At 43.0% G+C, this 22,229-nt stretch overlaps 3 protein-coding genes and 1 long non-coding RNA gene across 7 annotated transcripts; 2 read left to right on the top strand and 2 right to left on the bottom strand.

Moving 5' to 3' along the window:
* On the top strand, positions 151-4,819 carry LOC110432851. 3 transcript variants are annotated; one of them, XR_002450119.1, is made up of 4 exons: positions 151-869; positions 999-1,914; positions 2,390-3,203; positions 4,390-4,819. It is a non-coding gene; the product is annotated as an uncharacterized LOC110432851 (long non-coding RNA). The 3 variants fall into 3 exon arrangements; XR_002450120.1 differs by having other exon boundaries at positions 158-1,914; positions 2,390-2,608; positions 3,109-3,203; XR_002450118.1 differs by having other exon boundaries at positions 154-1,914.
* Positions 5,143-7,438, top strand: LOC8059997. The gene is made up of 2 exons (XM_021461830.1): positions 5,143-5,187; positions 6,071-7,438. Exons 1-2 carry the CDS (start codon positions 5,143-5,145, stop codon positions 6,770-6,772), a joined length of 747 nt encoding a protein of 248 aa, XP_021317505.1. The 3' UTR covers positions 6,773-7,438.
* Positions 7,582-15,713, bottom strand: LOC8059996 (putative 3,4-dihydroxy-2-butanone kinase). 2 transcript variants are annotated; one of them, XM_002463935.2, is made up of 20 exons: positions 15,531-15,713; positions 15,331-15,404; positions 15,186-15,249; positions 14,343-14,455; positions 14,207-14,254; positions 13,657-13,728; positions 13,484-13,573; positions 12,708-12,881; positions 12,477-12,560; positions 11,866-11,921; positions 10,847-10,977; positions 10,447-10,539; positions 9,738-9,802; positions 9,240-9,383; positions 9,112-9,155; positions 8,678-8,761; positions 8,515-8,582; positions 8,325-8,437; positions 8,155-8,250; positions 7,582-7,999 (listed from the first exon to the last, which is right to left on the bottom strand). In XM_002463935.2, the coding sequence occupies exons 1-20, from the start codon at positions 15,568-15,570 to the stop codon at positions 7,868-7,870; spliced, it is 1,785 nt and encodes a 594-aa protein (XP_002463980.1). In that variant the 5' UTR covers positions 15,571-15,713; the 3' UTR covers positions 7,582-7,867. The 2 variants fall into 2 exon arrangements, with proteins under 2 accessions (XP_002463980.1, XP_021304373.1); XM_021448698.1 differs by lacking the exons at positions 14,207-14,254; positions 14,343-14,455; positions 15,186-15,249; positions 15,331-15,404; positions 15,531-15,713 and adding an exon at positions 13,862-14,165.
* Positions 18,119-22,150, bottom strand: LOC8059995 (monoacylglycerol lipase). Its single transcript, XM_002463934.2, has 7 exons — positions 21,287-22,150; positions 21,065-21,103; positions 20,885-20,955; positions 19,653-19,717; positions 19,483-19,572; positions 19,278-19,370; positions 18,119-18,943 (listed from the first exon to the last, which is right to left on the bottom strand). The coding sequence occupies exons 1-7, from the start codon at positions 21,703-21,705 to the stop codon at positions 18,542-18,544; spliced, it is 1,179 nt and encodes a 392-aa protein (XP_002463979.1). The 5' UTR covers positions 21,706-22,150; the 3' UTR covers positions 18,119-18,541.

Raw genomic sequence — 22,229 nt, 5'->3', positions numbered from 1 at the left:
ACCACAGCATTTGGAGCATTGGTGGCTCCTCCATGTGCCGACACGTGTTTCTGCCTATCTTACAGGAAAGTCTTTCAGTTCTTTGGAAACTAACCCGCAGTCCACTAAATCACGCCTAAAAGGTGACATTTTGCAGAGAGCCCCCCACCTGACCCGAACCCTAACCTCCTCCTGATTCCTCTCTCTCTCTCCTCTCCCGGGCGTCGATGCGGCTCGCGTATCACTGGGCGCGCCTCCCCTCTCGCCGCCGCCGCTCCTCCACCTCTTCCATGGCGTTCCTCCAACCCGAACCCCTCTAGCCCTCTCCTCATTCCTCTCCTTCCTTTCGCTCTCTTTTCACCGCCGCTGCCGCACTTATCGCCACCATCGCTCCTCTGTCGCCTCCAGCAACGCATCCGCAACGACGACGTCAAACTGTTCCGGCATCTACCGAGCCCAGTCTTACGGAGTAACTCCTCATGATGCCCACTGAGCGAATCCGATCAGCTCCGTCATCGATGGCAGCAGATCTAGGCTCGGGGGCAGCGGATCCAGTTGGCTCCATCCTCGATGGCAGTAGATCTGGGCTCAGGGGCAGCGGATCCGGTTGGCCTACACCGGCTGCTCCGCGACGAGGCCTCCCAAGGTACGTGTGTGCCGCTGCTGAAGTGGTTGGACCGGTGGCTGCGTGTTCCGCGCCCTCATCTCTCTCACGCGCCTCCACGCCCACCCTGTCATGCGCCCCTACGACAACGCTCCCTATTTCGGTTGTCTGCTCCATCGACTGCTCGATCTCCATGCTCATGAGCCGCAAAGAGGCCAAAGCCCCATTTCGACCTGCCACTCTTCATTGCCTCCATGCCAACATGGACGCCCCCTGGTAGCTAGAGGTTCTTCCCCTGTCTTTCATCCTGTGTTTCAGATTTTTTTGGCAGAAAACTTCTTGATTTTGCGTGTGACTTTGAATTCAGTTCAGAGTTGTAGAATTGGATAATTCTGACTTCCTGGTGCTATTCTAGATTGAGATAATCTATTTGTCGAGTGGCTTTGAAAGTAGGGAAGTCGATGATATTTCAGTGGACACCAGTAGTTCAAGCATTAAGATGTCTGATCTCCAGTCTCAACCAGACATGTGGATAGGTTGTGCAGAGCCTCTTGAGAGCCTGTTAGGAGCAGATATTATGGCAATTGCTTATGATATCACTAACAGATAATCTTCAACTAAACTACACAATAGATTGGCCAGGGAGAACGGTATAGCATATGGTTGTATACACTTGAAAAAGGTGTAAGTATTAAACTTAGCAATTTGTTAAAAAAATTCTTACTGCATATTGATGCTGGATAGTAAGGCAAATTAATATTGTGCTTGATTTCAGATGGACGCTTTTCCAGTATAGGTTAGATGGGGCCATGCTTAGTTCCAATAGAGCTTGTTAAGAATAGTTTTCGTAGTCTGCCTTTCCATAGGTGTACATGGACTTTCCATTCTTAGGGTCTTTTTTTCCTTTTGTTTTCAGGAAGATAAATGATTCTTTGTTAATCTAATTCACCACTGAGCTAAGATGGCTATAGAATGAGGGAATTTGTTTGGATAATCTATGTCAAAGAGAGGGTTTTTGAGCTTCACCATTTTGTTAACTTAAACAATTTAATTAATTTGCCAGGCAAAGTGGTGCTTTTCATTATCTTTTTTGTGTAACATTTCTGTTTGTTTATTTTCTTTACAGGCAATTACTTCTATGCATTGGTTCTTCATGTATGATTTATCCTACTTCTTAAACTTTAACAGATTATATTTTTTCTCTCACATCTCACATAGGTAGTGTTATTAGCAAGCTTTGATTGTTATTAGCAGAGAAGGGAGGGAGACGGTGAAAGCAGGGAGTATCTTGCAGCCAGCAGCATGAGTGAGGTGCCGTGCAGGTGCGACAGGTAAGCCTTTCCAACATAGGTATAGTTGGAGTTCTCTTAATTTTGGTGTGGTCTCGATGCCTGGTAAAAATTGTCTCTGGGAAGTAAAGGTGATAACTTTGCTTCTGTTACTTGAATTTGAGACGGTCGAAATTGCTGTGTTTTGAATATATGATATAGAAAATGCTCACCATGCCTGGAAGGCGCACATAGCTTGAGAAAAATGGAGTTGAAGATAGAGTTTGTCAAGGAGTCTCCGACTCTTATTAATTAGGATAAATAGCAAAAGCATGATTGGTCTGCTGGTGCTTACTACGTAGCCAGAACTTTGAGGGTTTATGAATACTTTATGTTTTACATGAAACAAAGCTGTTTAGAGACAAAAAAAAGAAGTCATTGCTAGCTCCGAATAACCACAAATCTCATAGCCTAATTTATGTTATAGAGTTTTATATTTATAACCTTTCTAAGGCACCTCATATCCTCTGCTTTGTAGATAACAAATAATGGTGCTGTGAAGATCAGTTTCAATTGTTTATAATGCCATTCAGAAAGTTCCATCGCCTATCAATGTGTTCACCCTCAATGACTCAGGCAATTTGATAGAGCACATGCAGGCAGGCGATGCATTCTTCCTCAGCATGTGATCATCAGTAGTATAATTATGCGGGTTGTTCTTGTATTTATCCATCTCAGGATTTGATATCTGTTGGAGGTAGTACAATTTTGTGATTATTTGATAATTCTGTTCCATTTGTATTGTAGTCCTGTCAGCAATTCATATGATAGCACATTTAGATATATTCATGGGTAGCATCATCATGTCTTTATCCATCTGGTCAATCAGATGGTTTGGGTCCGACTACAAAATAAATTATTTAATTTGTAGCTAGCTACAGAGAAATAGTTCTATATATGGGCATTACATTAAGAAGAAGACCTTCTTACACATGTCGAAAAAACCCTCGAACCCCTGCTCCACCCATACACAGCAGCACCGTAGCCCATGTGAGAATGATTACGACCGGGAATGGGCCTTAAACATGTACTTTGGCATAGGAGGGGATTTTTTTTAACCTCGACATAAAATTCACTCCCATTGGGAGTCACACCTAGGATGTAAGGAGTGTGGCCGGGTTCCTCTAACAAATTGGACTAATTATGAATCATGTCTACCATGTATACACTTGATTTTATTCTTCGAGACAACATCAGGGTTGAGTAAAACCCACTCCATTTTGCTTGAGGAGCTAAAGGGGATTTGTCACATGGTGAATCAGAACCTCAAGCTCAGGAGGCAGTGCAAGCAGGTACCTCTGGTTTCTCTTTATTTATCCAATTCGCAATAGTATTACTATGCAATGATCATGACGCTCTAGAAAAGGCGTCAAGTTTAGTCAAAAAGCTTATCAAATAGTTATGGACTGAGCGCTCAGCCCACCATCTTGACCAATATATGATATACAAGTAAAGTTCATTTAGTATGTATCACCAACTAAAATCTTTTAAGGCAGTCCATTCACCTAGCTCCAAAAGAAAATGACTTGCGATAAATTTACTACTAAATAGATGTAAAATTAGAACAACCACCAAAAGATGGCTAGCTTCATTTAATTGTTTGTAGCTACCGATGATAGATTAGTCTTGGTTTTAATCCCTCACAAGACACATCGTATTCAGTATTTTCCATGGCCTGCGACTGTATTTCTCTTCTTTTTTTAAGGTGCTTGATTGATGTCAAACCTGAAATTGCAACTGACGCTATCGCCATAGCTTGAAAAGGATAAAAATAAGCTTACACTTGAACTATGATACTAGAATAATGATATTGATTGATATATCTGTTAAATGTATGATTTTCTATGGTTCTAAGGCTGAGTTCTTGAAGATTTCACCCATGTGTTTGATTCCATAAAGATTCTTTTGGATCTGGAAATTTTTAAACTCAAGAGTCCCAAGTCATCATGAAGAATGTTGACAAGATCAGTTGATATCCCACTCAAAGCATCTTGTGTCCTCTAGGCATTGAACTCGCAACATCTCCAATTTTCTTATTTCATTTTTCCAGAAGCTCTGTGGGTATGATAATTGTGGGCTTAATTTTAGAGTAGGAATTATTTTATTATGATAAAGCTAAAAATTACCTATTGAAATTACATATGGGTTGTGTAGTTAATAAAAGTTGTGCTGTCTTGCTTTATACGTACAATGTAATCATTTTTTAAAATAGTACTTATTCTGAATTACTATTTGGTCAAAATTGCTTAAAAGTGAAATACATGAATATTCACAAGCATGACAATGATACTGTAAAGCAAGACTTCCTATGCTTTTTTTTCCTTCTAGATTTGACAGATCATAAGCTGACAATGGTAAATAGTTAGATGCTTCACTTATTTTATTGTTTTATTATGGTTATATTTTTCCTTCAAGGATGTAGGTCGCACACTTGCAGTACCTATTGTGCTGATATAAATATCACTGCATCCCTTGCAGGCAAAAAAGCTCTATGAATTGGCTATTCGTCTCGAATTTGGATTTCTTGAAGTTGCAACCTACCTGATCTGCTTGTTGCTAAAGGACGGCATTGATGCCTTGGTTTATTGGAGTTGCACTGGCCCTAGCTGATCTGCGTATTGCTAAACGATGACATTAATGCCTGCTGCTCTACATCACACGTTTCGCATTGAAAAACTTATTGTTGTATTAGTATAAACTAGATATTTTGGTGAATTATTTAGCTGTATGCATAATTTGATTCTGAACACAGTAAGAAACATGATTTTAGCTTGAGGCACATGACACCTGCTTCATGGCATCATGATATTGAATGCATGTTTAGTTGATTTAGAACACAATAAGAAATAAGTTTTTTTTTCATTTCATTTTAAAATTAGGATATGGAGGTTATGTTGTTGCTTCATAATTTGTGCTATGTTTATGTTGGTGCATATATGCCTCATCTTAGATGCTGATGCCGTGGTTATGCTAACAATTACTCTATATGTAACTGCATGTGCTTAGATTTTAGCTACCATCTAATTACAAGTCTTTATCTACCCAGTTTGATAGTAGCTTTTATTCTTTAAATCATTGTAGGGCGCCCGAAGGGCGCCTGATGTTCTAGTATGATTGAAAGTACTATTCACTAATTTATTGTGAAAGAAAAGCACTATAAATAACTGTTTTATACTGTGATACTAATAGGGTGTCATAGATGTTTGTGTTTTTCTTAACTAAATTTAAAAAATGCAGATGCTCACTAAACGAGCCTTGTTCGCCTGCCAGCCATCAGTACTTTAATGCAAAACTTCTACTAGTCTAGATCGGCAACTACAAGTGACTAGCATAGTGCCCGTGCTAACGCTACGGATCCATTCTAAGGATGTACTTGAAAACCTTTCAATGAAACAATGATAATATTTTCATAGTGTTTGGTCTCACACAATTGCATATGATCATTCATATAATATAACCTAGAATACATTCATGAATAAGAAGGAATATTAAATTCTTCTCTCTCCTACAACGAGGAACAAACAAAGGGGCTAAACTGCAATAAACACGTCCCCCCTCGGATTCCCCCTCCCACCACCACACCACACCACCCGGCTCCCCCCGGCTGCAGAGCAGAGTCGACTTCATCCAAGCTCAGCTGTAACATCCCAGATTTTTACGAAAAAACAAAAATATGCGCTTTTTAAAATTTTTCCTATAATTGTGTGAATCATATAGTTTCTAGGTGAAACTCGATCCTAACCCGCTAACAAATCGTTGCATCCATATAGAATTGCTTGTAGGCAAGTGCTTTGTTCGTGAGTCGGTTTAGTGTTTAGTCCTATTTAGGGTTTTGAGTTTCTTTTGGAGTGCACAAACCCGTAGCAAAGTCTTCCCAAATCTTCGTTGAGCCTATCTCAAAGGCTAGCGAATCCCTTCTCAACCTTTTCGTTGGAGTACGTCTCAAAACTCCATTGGATTTTATCCGATCTCTTTTCGAATCTTTCTCCAAACTCATTTTGCTTTCTCCTTTCTTAGGCCAATTCTTTCCCCTTTTCTCTGACCTCCTTGCGCCACTCTCTCAACCGCGCGGCCCAGCACTCTTCCCACGCCGCGAAGCCCACCCTGTGTGGCCCAGCACCCCCCTGACCCAACTTCCCTCTCCCACCCCGTGGCCCAGCAACTGCGCCAGGCCCGAGTCGCCCCGCCAGCCCAGCTGGGCAAGCAACCGGCCGGCGCCCCCCCTTCCCTCCGGCCCACGCGCGCGCCAAGGCCCAGCTGGCCTGCTCGCCATCCCACTCAGACCCGTGACCCAGCGCCTAACCCTAAGCTGCGCGCCCTAGCCCCTGGAGGACAGCCGCCGCCGCCTAGAGCGCGCACCGCGCTCAGCGAACCTTCCCTTTCCCCGGGCGCAGATCCGGCTCTCCGCCGCCTCCTCCTGCTCCTCGCCGTTGTCGCCGCGTCCCTCCTCGCCGCCGACGCGCGGCCGTGCCACACCTTCCTCGTCGCCTTCCCCGCCGATCCCAACCCCAACCCCAGCAGAGGCGACGGCGCCGTCCACCACCACCTCGGCATCCCCCACGTCGCCACGGTCATCACCGTCTTCCGCGTCCGCCGCCTCGGTCTACAGGTCCCCCACGGCCACCGCAACCACCACCTCCACTCCATCCCCGCCAACGTCCAGATCCACCGCCCTGATCTCCCGCACCCCGCCGCGGGCGCGGCTGCGGCCGCCGGGCCCCAGGAGCGCGCCAGGGGCATCCTCGTGGTCGTCGTCGGGCTCCTCTTCGGCATCGCCTGCGGCGCGCTCTCCATAGCACGACGTGCACGAGAAGTTGGAGGACAGAGATCGACGGGAAGAGAAGAGAGCGGAGGTAGCTGATGCTTGGAGCCGCTGTGCGTTTCGCCTAAACCGCGTAGGTGCTATGGAGCTGCAGGCACGGTCTTCTGATCTCGCTCGGCTCCTGTATCCCTTCTCTCGTCTCAGAAGAGGGAAAAAAGGGGGGCTCCAGTGCAGCGGCCCTGGGAATCGAACCTTGGTCACAACATTGTGTGCGGTCGCGTGTGAGTGGGTGGAAGCAGGTGTGTAAGGTCGTGATCATACTTCTAATCTAGGCCGTTAAATCTGTAAGACATGTGCTGTGAGTCGTTGATCTTGGAGGTGGAATTTGTCTAGAGAAGATTTCAATTACAGTAGAGATGAGCAGTTGAGCACTCACGCTAAAGTAGAGATTTCCGAACCCGACCTAAACAAGCTTCTCCATCTATATCTCGGTTCCTTTTCTTTTTTTTTTAGTTGACTCTCTCCATTTGAATATTTTATTTATTTACGGGCTACCAAAGTGCGTAACCACAAAACAATTGGATTTTCTGGGCAAGTACGAGTAACAAGTTTTCAGCGATACAATTGGGTCATGATCTGCAACCTCGATAAATGGCCGTTTTAGGTTCCCAGAAGGAAAGAAACCATGCGGCACGTCATTCATCCGGATAAAAACTACCCAAGCATATGAATGTCAGAGTAATATTTTTAATCTTAAGCTGTGTGCCTATCTAAGTGCAGAAGCCGGAAGGTTGTTCCAAGACCATGTCTCAATGAACTGAATCTTAGGATGAAATAAAATCTTCCTTTTCGGAAAAAAATCGTTTTTTAGACAGTATAGATAATATAGTTGTTTATTTTGCGCGCCATTAAAACGAAACTCGGGCAAAATAAACAATGATCATTCCCAACATTGACAGCACGCTGAGATATCACGGGAGTGCAAAAGCATAGCTTCCCTTAACTTGTACCGTCTACAAACTCTTTGAACATCTCTTTGTATGATGTGAGAAGGGGGAAACAGTATGGAAGTCGTTTTTCTCGGCCCATGCAAAAGCACAAGCGGAAACCAAATCTAAGGGGAGTGAGAAAATGCCCCGGTGATTTTTCCTGTCAGTCTATTTTGGGTCTAGCAATGAAGCATAGCCATATGCACTAGCTCTTTGAACCGTGCAGTTTGTTCTTCACTGCAAGAGCAGCGGCTCTGTACCATGCAGCTGCAGCCATTGCTCCAGGATCAGGGATTGAAGCCAGGAGATCTGGTGCGATGTATGATGACCGTCCAGCCTGCAAGTGCATTCCAAATTCTTGTGTAAATATGAAAATCTTTATCAAAGGAAGAGGAAATAGGAAAATCATCCTTGTTCGATTATCCTGCAACAGTAAGGTTGTACAGAGCTTAAACGTAAAGTATGTGGAGTAGGGTGAGTGAGATTATATACCTTTGCTTGCATTTGTTTGGTGGATTCAGCGCCAGCTGATGCTGCTTCAGAAGAAGCGACGAAAGCAGTCACAGGATCATCCCCAGCCTCAAGTCTCTGCTCAGCACAGTAATTTTATCAGATAACCATGGACAATTGTGCAGGAGGATAAAGTAGAATCAAGATGTAACCTGTTTCAGAACAGCAGAAGCAGGAATTAGGGCATCCAACATTGTGCGGTATCCTGCGCTGGCACCACCATATTTGCTAACAGCAGCAACGGAGGCCTCTAAAGCATCAGCCCCTGTAGAAAAGCAGCAAGGTTTATTTAGTATGTAAAATTCATGATATATGGTCAGAAAGATCAAGCACATTGCTTACATTCGTTTGCAGTGACAGTTGAGCTCTGCTTTAAGCTTGCATACGCAGCCTTGCAGAGTATGTCATACCTGGAGTATATTAGGAAATAGGAACTGTAAGTTTACTCCGTAGTAATCATATTCAATAAGGAAAAAATGGGCACCAAAAGCACAAATTATCATACAAGATTCCACTTGTTCCACCCATCACCCTTCGGATTGTTGCCCCAATTTCATTTATTGTTCCCGCTGCATCATCCATAGGGTAACTGGAATAGAGAAAAAATGCACTAATTTTCGGTCAAATTTTACATGAAAAAAACTAGAATTATATCATAAAAATAGCTAACCTGATTATAATATCAGGAAAATGATAGAAAAAGACACTGGCTGGAAATGAAGTGTGATACAGTGATAGAACTAATGAGAAAGCCATCAGCATCATGTATATGATTTCCACTGGACAGGAACTACCGTTATATACTAAAGCTAGTAAAACCATATGGGAGTTCATATATAGTCTATTTATCATATGTCAGCAGCACAATTATCATATTTCTAATCCACATTTCAAGAATAAAAAACTTCTTGCCAATGATTTGTAGTGCTTTTAACTTACCGCTTTTTCATATCTTCAAGAATAGCTGTTGCACCTCTATACATCTGGAAAGAACAGCAGTGAATTACTAGATCCTAAAATAACAGTAGTCAAATAAGCATTGAATTGGTAAACACTATTTGACTCACTGTGGTTCCACAGTCACCATCGCCCACTTTACTGTCCCATTCATTTAGGCTATCCTTGACATTGATAATTGCAGTAGCACTTGCTTCAATAGCAGCCTCCAGGATACACCTTTGCTTGCTCAGCTCCTGAGATGGAGCAAGAATCTGCAGAAGAATAACAAATCATGATAACTTAGGGACTGCAAATGGCAACTGATGAGCATGCATATGCTAGTGTGATAAAAGACAAAAAAAATGCAGAACAGTCTTGAAAGTTCTATTAGAAGGGACAATGACAACAGAGCCCACGGTTTTCCATTCTCTGGATCTGGCGTTGAGAAACTGAGACAAAGCAATACCACATAACAGATTGGAATTTTTTTAAAAAGAACACCCATAACCCCTACAGAACCAGCAAACTGCTACTGGCACTTCTTGCACGTTTCCACATTAGATCACAGGTGAACTGATGGCCTCAGAAAACAGATAGAAAAAATCCAAATAGGGAATTTGTTTTACCTCGTCATCCTTCATTGAAGGTGATGGTGGTAGAGGAACAGGAAACTTTGCTGGTGGACGTTTTCCTACAGTCAAGTGATCAACACTAAGTTTAGAAAATTGAATTATAATTGAAAGATTCTGATAGAACTTAAAATATTTTCCCCTGTGCTGAAAACATGATTCGGGAGTTTTGATAGCAGTCTGTGTCTCAATAAATTCCCATTTATATCTGAACAACCTAAACTTGTTACAGCTTCCAATCAATGTTCGCACAGCACGGATCCTAAGCGAGTCTTTAGTATGTACTTAGAAAAGAAAATGCATGTCAAGTTAGATGATGGTAGAAGGGGAAAAATAATGAAAGGAAGATACCAGTATAGATCCAACTTACACACAACCAGAAATAAACTGACTATTGTTCTAAAATGTGATCATCCCACCCACCCACCTAGCCTTCACCTAGGTTTGAGTTACATCATTCCTCCTAGCACCTACTAATCATCCAATGAGCCACTCAGCACCAACCAGGTACCCGCTTAGCACTCATTAACCACTAGACATGGAGCCCACCGAACACACCTAGCACCTTTTAGAGCACTGGATTAAAGCTTCCGAGCATTGTTAGAGAACATTAGCTAAAGGCAGATACCCCTCCATTCCAAATTATAAGTCGTTCTGGCTTTTCTAGATACAATACCTTCAGTGGGAGCAGGCCAAATTGACTCACCTTCAGAACCAACAGGCCAAGCTGGAGCTTTAGTGGGAGCATCAAGTCTCTTCAAAACGCTTTCATCGGACTTCATAATGGTAATAGATAATCCTGCAAAAGGAAAGAGTCTGAAACAATATTTCGTGCCTGCCTGGTTACTTAGGAAGCTGAGTCAATGTAAAATGCTGACATATGCATTGTGATTAGATAAACAATTCCACTTAATTCAACTGCTCGTATATCAGATTATAATGAACAATATATAAAACATTTTCGTTTGTGAGTGCGACGGTTGGAGCAAAGCAGCTATCTTGACCAGTGAATGATTTACAAGGTTTGGTAAAATCATGTTAACTGAATGTAGAGATGACAAAGCTCATCCACATCATCATTTCGTGGAATCACGCAAAAAACTGACCTGCCATATCAAGTGATGTCATAAGTGTGCCAGTGTAGACTCTGTCAACAGCAATGCCATACACCAATTGCAACTCAGGAACTGCTTTTCTCGCTGCAATCATAAGTTCCATGATAGGAGTGGCTCCTAATCTGCACATTAGAGATGGGGTTAAAGAACGAAGTTACAAACAGTACTCAATTCAAAACCAACAATGGGGAGGAAGGAAATAGCTACAGTGATAAGGTAAATAAGTAATGTACGCTTTCAAAGAAATCGTCGGAAAAAAAGTGAATTTTAATCTGTAAGTAGGATTTGATATGGGTAGACAATCTCAGAATTCATAAACACGCTGCCATAAGCTCCCAATCCTCTCATATATAGCGTTAACAACATTTTGTAATAACAACTAGTAAACATAAGTAATTAATGTAGTAGGCAGGCCAAAGTTAAACTTGAAAAAAGAATAAAAGACATTTCTAATGCTATGTCTGAATCAGTCCTGTGAGCCCTTCCAGCTATTCCTAGTCTCTGGCCTATCCGGCATAATGAAGTATAGAGATGGTTATAAGTAATTTTTCAGGTATTGAAAATGGATGCCTCCTACCCCAGCCACCATCAGCAAACAAAGAATTCATCAATAAAAGATGATGACCTAGGTACAAGTGACATTAATATGCAACCTTCTAGCCAGATCCCTTTGATGTATGATAAGGAAAAGAAACATACTCATAATTTTTAAATTCTTGTTAATTTCTCGGTTTCTCCCATGCACGATAATTTTTTTTCACTACTTCAAGTCTAGTGTTGTATATCCAGCATAAATTACAGGAAACAACTTTCATAGTAACCCATAAAAAGAATGAGCAATGAGATCACCAAACTAACTAACCAAGATTGAAAATGTGCACCTTGGGTCATCATGAAAGATGAAAAAAAAAGATAGCGAACACATACAAGATACAATTAACCTAGTGCTACTGATTCCACAAATATTATTCAATTTATACAGTGGCAATAAATGTTCAGATTTGTATTACCCATTCACTAGGAGAACAGCATTGCAACCCCTTGTGATAGGAAGATACTGAGTTTCCTGCAAGGATGCAAGGCCACCAAATGAATAATTAAAAGCATCCAAGCTAGCCATACTGCGATAGAAAGTCCTTTTTTTTACAGTGGTTACTGAGAGTGTGAAACAGATAAACAGTTGTATAATGTTCCACTTAACAAAAACCACAGCAGGAGAGGATTTGTCCTCGTTCCTTGTAATACGCATCCAACCCCCATTTTCATCCTTACCTCTCCTGTAATCCAGGCTTGCCTTTTCTTAATAAAAACATGCTACTTTTTTTAGTAAAGGAAAAAAAAAGATATGTCTGGAACAGAAAGGAGAACTTCAAAGCTGAGACAAACTATAGCTTTCGCCTTTTCTAAATAATTAATCAACACTACACACAGTTCAGCATTAGGCTTCACAAATTATGCAAAATAGGGTTTTGAATTGAACGGAGAAATATGACCAGAAAATGTAGTGATATGTGTGGCTGCGGTGTGGAAAACAAAATAATTTTTGCATTTTGTAACAAAGACAAATAAATAAACATATAGCCATATAGGATTAAACAAACATTGCAAATCAAAAACTTACCTGTGACAATATCTGCTTAAGCACATGTTCTACCACTACATCAACTGTCTGGAGTTCAACAACAGCAACACCAGGTTCTCCATGCTGGAAACAAATAGATGTTTTAACTTCAGATTTATCAATCTCAGAAATGTAGAAAACAAGCATTGATGCACAGAACCTTACAACTACAGCTAACTATGCTAATTGTTTAATTATACGAGCATAATAACAGATGTGGTTTGAACTTACGATTCCAAGGCCAAGCTCCATTTGTCTTGGACCCAATCGGTCAGAAGTTACTTGCCCAGGCAATGTGCAAACAGAAAGTGCAACTCCCATCGTACCAACAACCTCAGATGCATGTTTTGCTTCTGCAGCAACCTCTGCAAGAGATAAACCAGCATCTGCTGCAGCCCCAGCAACCTATGGATTAAACAAAAGTTAAAATTAGAGTGTGAGAAGAAATTTTACAAGAAATCATTGGCTGCTTCAAGTTTGAAATAAATGCAATACAATGCCAGAATTTCTTCCAACAGAAAGGATCTTATATGCCAACATTGAAACACTAATTATTACTTACTGTTTCCCCATTCCAAGTCTAGCACCTAACTGTACAAGGTTTATTCACTATATTTGATGTAGGGTGCAGGCTTAGATTAGAAACGTGTGTTCCATGAACAAGCAGTGTATCTTTGATTCCAGTTAAGATAACTATTGATTAGTGTTTAGTGTTCATCTTAATATAATGATACGGCACTCTCCTGAGTGTTCGAGAAAAAGTGTTTAATGCTCATGCAGATACCACATCAGCTTACTTAAAAAGGCACTTCCATTATTTTAGATGAGCATAGTGAATAGTTAAATCAGAGGGAAAAGGCTGGTTGCATGAAAAAACAGATCAGGTGAGTGTTAAAGAGATTTTTGCAGGTCAACTTTGCTGAGTGAAAGAATGTAACATGCCAGTAACTGAGAATGAAACTAAGAGGAAAATCTAGGATAGAAAATACATTGGAACAATAAAATACCTTATGCACAAGAATTGTTCCAGCTAAACCTCTTCTACCAGCTATCCCTCTAGGTGGGGGAAGGGCACAATCATCTCCAACAATGACCATCTACAATTGGAGGATAAATGATACATAGTCATTAAAATGAATATGATCTGCCACACAACATTGTAATCTGTGTGTTTATCAACCTCCATCTTATAGCCTTCAGATTTTGCCTGCTCAGCAGCTAATCCAAAATTCAGTCTATCACCAGTGTAGTTCTGCAAATGTTTGGCAATTGAAGGTAAGAAGAAATGAAGCTTAGTAAGATGAAGCAGTGCAATGCTTCACAGTTTACACATAAAATTGAACAAAATGGAGCACTGCAGTTTAAAAATAATGGAGGAAAAGTACCAGTATCCCTACATCAAGCATAAACAGTTATCCAAAACAGCCCACAGTTTGGCCCCTTTCAAAGCAAATGCAGATGTACCACAGCCTTCTTATTGAACTAAAATTGATATGTCCCAAGCAGCTTTCAGAAAATCAAATGTTGTCCCTCCTCTCTATCCGTTCATACATGAACAATTGAACACAGGACGATAGGTGGAGGAAATGGTAGTTATTAATGTGGTAATAAATAAACAATGCACGGTCCAAAAGCATCAGATGTTCATATTGCACAATCCTCAGGTGTATTAAAAGATCTCTCTTATCTCATGATTTGACATTTTAAAGTTGATATCACAGTGAGAGTACCTTTACTATTAGAAGGCACCCCATGGGACCAGTTACAGCTCGAATAGCCTACAGTGAGAAGATGTAGTTAAATGTCAGCTAAGTTGATTTAAGCTGCTTAAGAAGCTAGACATAGTTTTACGAAAAAGAAACATACAGCTAAAATAGAATCAACAGGTGGAGAAGCAAAAACATCTCCAGAAACAGCAGCGGTCAACATCCCTGGCCCAACAAATCCAGCATGGGCAGGTTCATGGCCGCTTCCACCACCTACGAACAAAACAACGCTATAGTAAGTAATTAACTTGACATAAAAAAATGGAAATGTCCCAGGAACCATCTGCCATGAAAGTTACCGATGAAGTTTTTTTTTTTTATGCAGAAGTTCCTATTTGACATTTCTTAAAGATGGCCAAAGAAACAGTATGGCCATATGTTTATGTATACTATTAGTTCAAACAAGGAAACACAACAAGAGCATAATAGATTGTATACATGCAGACTGACATGACAACCAGCAGATATCTGTGGTCACTTGTGGTGATGATGCCATGGAATGCAAGAGGTCCAAGCAATACACCGTCATATTTTCCTCTTCCAGCAGTAATGTCTCCAAAGCAGAGTACAACATGGTACTTAATGTAAAAAGAATCATAACTCCAAGCAACTAGCAAAATAACATTAGCAAGTAGCTTAATATGTGTAAACTTGAATGTAAAATGACATAAAGTGAGCAAAAGAATACTATATCTCGCCAATTCTGGTCAAGATAACCATCACACTGAAGAAACCTACTAACATGGCAACCACTTACTGCAAACTACCATAGTACCATCAGGTTCCTTTAAGTCATATTGTACCATATCTAGTACTTGAAACAGGGAAATTCCTGATCATTTCGGATGTATTTAATGTAACATAGGAAGTAACCATCACATTCACATGAAAATTAGAACAAAAGCATAGTTCGAAGCAGCCAAGGCAGAACGCAGAACATCACCTGAGATGACTGCAACTTTGTCATAGGAACCGCGCTCGACATCAGCACGAAGAACGACCTTAATCTACAGATTTCAGGGGAGTTCTGTCACTCAATGCTAGCCGAAACAACTCAAAATTGTTTACTGTTGCGAAAAAAAAATCACCTGAGGGAACCCGTCGAGGTACTGCAGACCCGGGTAAGTCTCCACCAACCCCTCGATGAACTCCGTCACCACATCTGCAAAATTTTAACAAAACGAAGCCCAGTCGGGACCATCGGACGCGATTAAACCCTAGAAATCGAAGAAAAACTGTCTGAAATTTAGTGAGAAATAAGGGGCAAATAGTGGCGACAGGCTGTTACCGTCCGGGTTGTTGATGAGCTTCTTCCCCTGCAAGGCCATGGCGAGGGGGCTCCCTACGGCGGCGCGGGGTACGGCGATCGCTCGCAGCTGGGAGGAGCGACAGATTGGGGGGGAAAGACGGCGAGGCGAGCAGTATGAAGTCGCCTGGCCTCGCTCGTTCTGTGGGCTTTTGCTTGCTCAGGGAGCTTATCCTTTTATAGAAGCGAGTTAGCAGTCAAGGAAACTGAGAAAATTCAAGTTTTACCGTAATGCCCCTCTTTTTATAACCCCACACTTCTATTACTCTCTTTTCTAGATACATTGGTTTTTTTAATCTAGACTAGACATAGTGTATATCTAAATACATAATAAATATTATATATCTAAAAAACCAAAATATCTCATAATTTAGAATGAAGTAATTTTTAGTTAAAAGTGATATTTCTTTATTATAATAGCATATTACAAGAATAAAAAATTGATGACATGAGGCAATCCTTTCCGCGGATAGAGATAGATCATGTAATAATATATCTTTTCTCCAATGGCACATTAATTATTAGTGATCTAGCATTTGCTCGCTACGAATTATGTGACGATACTTTCCGGTTGAATGTGGTAGTAGTAGAAGGAAAAAACCGATGGTAATGGTGTACGGCGATCCTTCATTCCTCACACATATAGATAGATCTTACAATCATTGTATCTTTTCTCAAATGGGAACACTAATTGCGTATTGGTCTAATGTTGCTCGTGACAAATCAAGTTATACTTCTTGATTAAAGTGATTTCTCTTTATCATACTAGTAGAAAATAAAAAATTGATAGCATGCAACATATCCTTTATGTCTCCTTCATATAGATGGGTTATTCAATCCTCATATCTTTTTCTCAAAGGGGAAAATTGATTCAATAGTAATCTAATAATGCTCACGAAAAATAATATAGCATTTGTCGGTTCGAATTGATATCACAATATCATAGTAGTAGAGGATAAGAATTTGATGTCATGTGAAAATCCCACATAGGGATAGATAATATCACAATTCCATGTTTTTATAAGTAATGCTTTGAAGTTTATTATTGCTATTTATTTAAATTATTTGATAAAATGGAGACATTGATTGTATAGTCATATGTATAGCTCGTTACAGATCACTTTATCATAGCAGTAGAATAAAAAGATTGATAGCATGTGACAATCACTTATCTCACAGAATAGACATAGTTTTTACAATCACAATATCTTTCCTCAAATAATGGCACCAATTGCATATGAGTGACTTAGTATTGCTCATGACTGACAGTCATGTAATGCTCAATTAAAAGTGATACTCGGTGAAAACAATAGGAACAAGTTTTGGCATTCATTTAATTTCATCCTATTTTATTTGCGCTTTCTTGTCTATATATTGTGAAGAAAAAACTCTACATTTTATAGACCGTAACAAACTAATGATACACAGAATGACACCTCATACCATGAGAAGGAGTATTAATTATACAAGACTATACTGGAAAAATCGACAAAGGACAGGCGGTAGTACTAGCAAATCTGCACATGCATATACACCCTAAACGGTGCCTCAATAGCACGGGTTGCCCTTTTTAACCCTCTAGTCAACATTTCCATCGATCAGATGCAAGTTAAATGATATGTGTCAATTCCAAGCCACACTTATTAAGCAATCACTAAAAAAGAGGAGCTTCTCAGCTTGAGGTTTTCCGTATGGGCATTTTTCATTTTCACTGATGTGAACATGTGATTGATATCTAAAGTACGAGCATTTGAGCAGCGAGGTGCGAAGACGCGAGAAGAATATTCGGTGGTAAGCAGTAAGCTTTTGTGATGTGCGTGGCAAGATGGAAAGAGAAAATAGGTGACTTTGGAGCTTTCAGCTTTTCTACTAGAAGATAGAGCGAGGACAACGTGTCAACGTGCACGCCGCATTGCGGCGTCGAGCTCACTAGTTGGCATCGCCTGCTAACGTCATCATCACGACTTGCTGGAGTTATCCTCGCCGTCCGTTGGCAGATCGGGCGGCGCTAGTCGCCGCGTCAATGGCCACGACACTCTTGGTTCCGCGCAAGTGGCAAACCTACCGTGAACGTTCATTACGTTTACGTTGCGTGAAGTCAGGCTGAGTCCGCCTCCCGCGGTCGCAGACTGCGACGTCTGAACAACACCGTGAATAGGAAAATATACTCCGTAGAAATGGATCCCACTGTGCTGATTCGCAAGATTTGAAGGCCAGCGAGTTTACTCACTCGACCACGGCTCACGATCTCGCCGTATACAAAAGAAAAAATGGGAGGCTTGAAATCACCAAGATCATGAAAACGCTGGCACGGTCGCACAACCTCCGACACTGGCAGTAGCTCGCGGTGGCAAGGTGGCCATAGCCGGGCTTCACCGCCAATCAGAACAGTCGCCGCGCACCGTGTGGGAAACTGCACGGTGACCCTGCGGACAGCCAGCTTGGCCACTTGGGACTTCTTACGCAGCACCAAGGATTCAAGGTTGCAATTGCAAGCAGCAACAACTGCTGGCTAGGGTGCTGATAGGAAGTACTATGAACAGAGCAGACAGACGAGGAGACCGAGAGCCTGTTGCAACTTGCAACTCTGATATGGAATTGCGTTAATGCATTCACAATTCACAAGAGGGCGGGCGTCTTCTACAGTATCGGACACCGCTCGTGCAGCCACACGTACAGGGCGAAACGAGCATGTTTTACATAATTCGTAAGTACCCCTGACAAAAATTATCGGGATACAATGGGAGGCACGAGTAAAGCCATCGCCGTAGCGTAGGTAGTAGTAGTATGCCGTACTCCTGTAGTCCTGCTCTCGGATAATCACCACGGCAAGGGGGCGAGGAGGCACACCCGCTCTCCCTTGCTCCGCGGCCGACCAGACCCGCGTCATCACCGTCCGGAGGCGAGGCGTACGTCTTCCGCCTGCAGGTCCTCCGCGCTCAGCAGACGATCGAAGCCCGCGCGCGCGTCCTACGGGCATCTGCATGCCGGCGTTAGACCTTGGGGCTCAGCCACGCCACGATGTCGTCCATCACCTTGTCCTTCTCGGGCTCGATCAGGAGGTCGTGCAGCAGCCCGTCGTAGAGCTTGAGGGACTTGTCCGCGGAGGAGGCCTGCTCGTACAGCGCCCGCGAGCCCTTGGGGTCGGTCACCAGGTCGTCGGCGCCGTGCATCACCAGCAGCGGGACGTCGATGCGGTGCAGGTGCTGCTGCAGGTACGACGTCAGGCGGAGGATCTCGTAGCCCGTCCTCACGCGGATGGCGCCCGTGAACACCAGCTGGTCCGTGTATTTGGCACGCAGGGCCTCCGGGTCGCGCGACACCGGTGGGCCGTTCCTGTGCGACGCCGTGAACTGATACCTCGGTGCGATGAGGGCGAAAATCGGTGCCATGACCTGCAGTTGGAAGCAGAAACGTTTCTCTTGAGATGAGTGATGGTGTCTGCAGACTGCACACACTACCGTAAGCACAAAATTGGTAGCAAGCGTGAAGTAATATTTTCTCAGAACAATCAACCCATAAAAATGTGGAACAATATCTGACCCCGTGACACAATGTTTAGGAAACCACAAGGGACCGTGCTTCTGCTTCATTTTTTCAATGGTATAAATATACTGCTAGATTATATTGTTTAAGAAATAACAAGACAAATATTACTGAACATTCAACCTGCTTCATTTTTTCAAGGACATAAGTAGTAGATATTGTTTAAGAAAGAACAAGACATACCGCTATGACTGGGTGGGCAGGCTGAACACGGACAGCTGGTGATGTCAGGACAATACCGCTAATGAGAGTTTTTACCTCTGGATCAAGCGCAGCCTGTTGTGAATCAAAACAGTTAGATTTAAACAGCACAAAAGAAATGTGCAACAACAGTCCTGAAGAAGTAAGTTCCACAATAATGCAATTCATATGGCACCGCTGCCATTACCTTCAGAATGATACCTCCACCAGTCGAATGGCCGAAGCAGAAGCATGGAAGACCAGGGTTCTCGGCTAATACTTTCTTGAGGTACATTTTCTACATTAATCAGAAGATTTTGAATAAGGACTTACACAGATGGGTCTCAGAGAGCTGTGAAGATATTCAATTGCTCTTACCAAATCATTGACAGCATAATCAAGAGATTGCACATATCCATGGAGACCATCACTTCCACCATGACCTGTAACACAGCACAATCTACAGGTTAGATCAGACTAATAAATTTATCACTGATTCTCAGAGTGATGCCTGCAGTTCTGACAAATTCCAAATATTAGTTAGCTCAATTGTTTGCTGCATTATTACTATTGCTATCTGGTTCCTTATTATAATCTAGAATCTCATCCTATGCTCCTACATCTTGACATAGTTAATATTTTACATGGTTATACGTAGTAAAAAAACTATAAGCAACTCCAAACTAGCACGCAGTTTGTCTAATTCAACAAAGAGAAGCTAACCTGAATAAGGGAAAAATAGTTCATAGGCCATTTTTTTGTAATTGTTAAATGATGATGTGTACCCAACAATCTGTATCCCTCAAACAGAGTTAAGTGTCCAAGCCGACAATTATGAATAATCAACACTTCAATTACAATATGGAATGGGAATCCACTGAACTGGTGCACTTTATCTAAGCTCCCAGATCACAACCAGATAATACACGATACAATAAGGCAACCACAAAGTAACCATGAAAGCGGAGAAGCATCATAGCTAAGCTCCCAGCTACAAACCAGATAACATTATCCATCTCAACTTCTCAAGGTCAGGGCCTACTTTGGCAGGCCACATGGCTTAGAATCCACCAAATACAGTGGTAGGGAAAGCAGAAGTGCAACCTATAGGTCAGGAGTTCAAATCCCTGTTCTCACCACAAAAATAAATAAATAAAAGGCCAATCGTTGCTATTTTCAGTGAATGGGTCGGTAACATTAGAATCGGATTTAGACGGAGTAAGGACAACCAAGGAATGAACAGCTAAAATGAAGCCCTATTTTGAATGGAGCAATAAAATTAGAATGGGACTAAGACGGAGTCGGACAACCCAAGGAATGAACAGCCAAAATGAAGACAACAAAACACCTGGACACTAAAGTGTAAAAAATAGACAGCCTTGCATTTCACTTTAGAAATTGGGTCCATTTCGTCCTACTGAGAAATTGGCATCTTTATTCATTGCTCTCGTCATAGCTGGTGAATTGTTTGTGGCACTAGTTAATTAAGTTCACAATCACACAATCATCAACATGGATGAAAATCAAATCAAAACATACATGCATAAGTAGTTCGTGATACTATAAGATTTGAAGCATGACAACCAAAAAAGGAGAAAAAAGATGCTTACCAGTCCAGTCCATTCCGTACACCTTGATGCCGATGTCATTCAATCGCCTCGCTAAATGATCATACCTCCCACTGCCACACCAATCCAAGGAAGGTCAGGGTCAGCCATCCGCTACCAACAAACAAGCATAGCCAGAGAATCATTTCGAAAGAAACTGGTGGAAACAGGAACCGTCCTTACCTGTGCTCGTTTAGCCCGTGCATGACAACAACCAGCGCCCTGCGTCACAAATCGCCAACACCAAAGGACGAATAATTAGATCAACAAGTCGATAGCACCAGAAGGCACCTTTCCTAGTAGGAGAAGAAAGAACAAAATTTGCAAGGACATGTGGGCAGAGTCTCCAGGATGCCTGGAATTTATCGGGTTCCTCTGTTTCGTGAGGGAGTGTCCTTGTCTCACCTTGGTTTAACGGTGGAGGAAGGCGGGTGCGGCCACCAGCACTGCGTGAAGAGCGTCTCGCCGCGAGCGGTGGGGATGAGCTCGTACTCCCGCCCGGCCTCCCGCGCCCGGCGCATGGCTATCTCCCTCCTTGCGGACGCCTGCCTCCGCGCGGCGACCATGGGCGAGCCGGCCGGCACCCTTAGAACCACCGACGACGACGCCTTCCCCTTCTTCCCGCTAGCCCCCGACGACGCGGAGGGCGCGGCATCGGACGCCACGGCCGTGGGCACGGCCCCCGGCCTTGGGCGCCACCTGAAGGGCAGGAGCAGGAGCAGGGCCAGCGGCTGGAGCACGGCGAGGAGCCGGCGCAGCGCGAGCAGCGACAGCAGCGCGCTTAGCCGGCCCGCCGCGTCCGCCGCCTGCATGCTCCCGGCCATCCTTGCGACCACCACCGGCTCCGTCTCCTATCCCTTCTTCTTCCTCGACGCGGGAACTGGTGGGTTGGGTTGGTCGATCGTCGCCGCTGCCCTGACCCCTCTCGCCTCCAGATAAAGCTCCCGATCCCGGAACGGTCGCGCCGGCACCGCCCTAAAAATGGATTCTCGCCAGCGCAATCCTCTTCAACATCAACCGCCACCCCCCAAAAAAAAATTAAGAAGTCGTGCTCGTCCTTCTATCGAAAATTTAGCACCCTCTCCTTTAGCCGCCCGCCGCCGATTCTAGAACCGGGTTCTCGAGGCGCACGCAACGAAGGCGAGTGGCCGGAATAATCGCCGGTGGAAAAGGAGAAGTTGAGTAGAGCTTCGCGACTGGGAGCGCAGGGGAAGGTTTTATAGCCGCCGCTCGCTACGGGGGAGGGGCAGGCGGAGGCGGCAAGGGAGGGAGAGCACCGGGACCGGGAGTATGAAATCGAACGAATCGATCTCTTGCCGGGCCGCGGCGGGCGGGGATCGTGGCCGCA

This window comes from Sorghum bicolor, chromosome 1 (genome assembly GCF_000003195.3).
Source record: "Sorghum bicolor cultivar BTx623 chromosome 1, Sorghum_bicolor_NCBIv3, whole genome shotgun sequence".
In the NCBI taxonomy this organism is placed as follows: Eukaryota; Viridiplantae; Streptophyta; class Magnoliopsida; order Poales; family Poaceae; genus Sorghum; species Sorghum bicolor.
This window is presented reverse-complemented; position numbering and strand designations above follow the sequence as displayed.

Bases quoted from the DNA above. Each gene is read 5' to 3' on its own strand.
- LOC8059997 (XM_021461830.1), top strand. From the start codon at position 5,143: ATGCAGATGCTCACTAAACGAGCCTTGTTCGCCTGCCAGCCATCA. The intron at 5,188-6,070 runs GTACTTTAATGC...CCCGTGGCCCAG, and splicing joins TGTTCGCCTGCCAGCCATCA to CAACTGCGCCAGGCCCGAGT.
- LOC8059996 (XM_002463935.2), bottom strand. From the start codon at position 15,570: ATGGCCTTGCAGGGGAAGAAGCTCATCAACAACCCGGACG. The intron at 15,405-15,530 runs GTAACAGCCTGT...AAAATTTTGCAG, and splicing joins GCTCATCAACAACCCGGACG to ATGTGGTGACGGAGTTCATC. The intron at 8,251-8,324 runs GTTACATCTTGA...TGTGCTGAGCAG, and splicing joins CTTCTGCTGTTCTGAAACAG to AGACTTGAGGCTGGGGATGA.
- LOC8059995 (XM_002463934.2), bottom strand. From the start codon at position 21,705: ATGGCCGGGAGCATGCAGGCGGCGGACGCGGCGGGCCGGCTAAGCGCG. The intron at 20,956-21,064 runs GTAAGGACGGTT...TTGGTGTGGCAG, and splicing joins CACGGGCTAAACGAGCACAG to TGGGAGGTATGATCATTTAG. The intron at 19,718-20,884 runs GTAAGCATCTTT...GCTGTGTTACAG, and splicing joins GTACGGAATGGACTGGACTG to GTCATGGTGGAAGTGATGGT.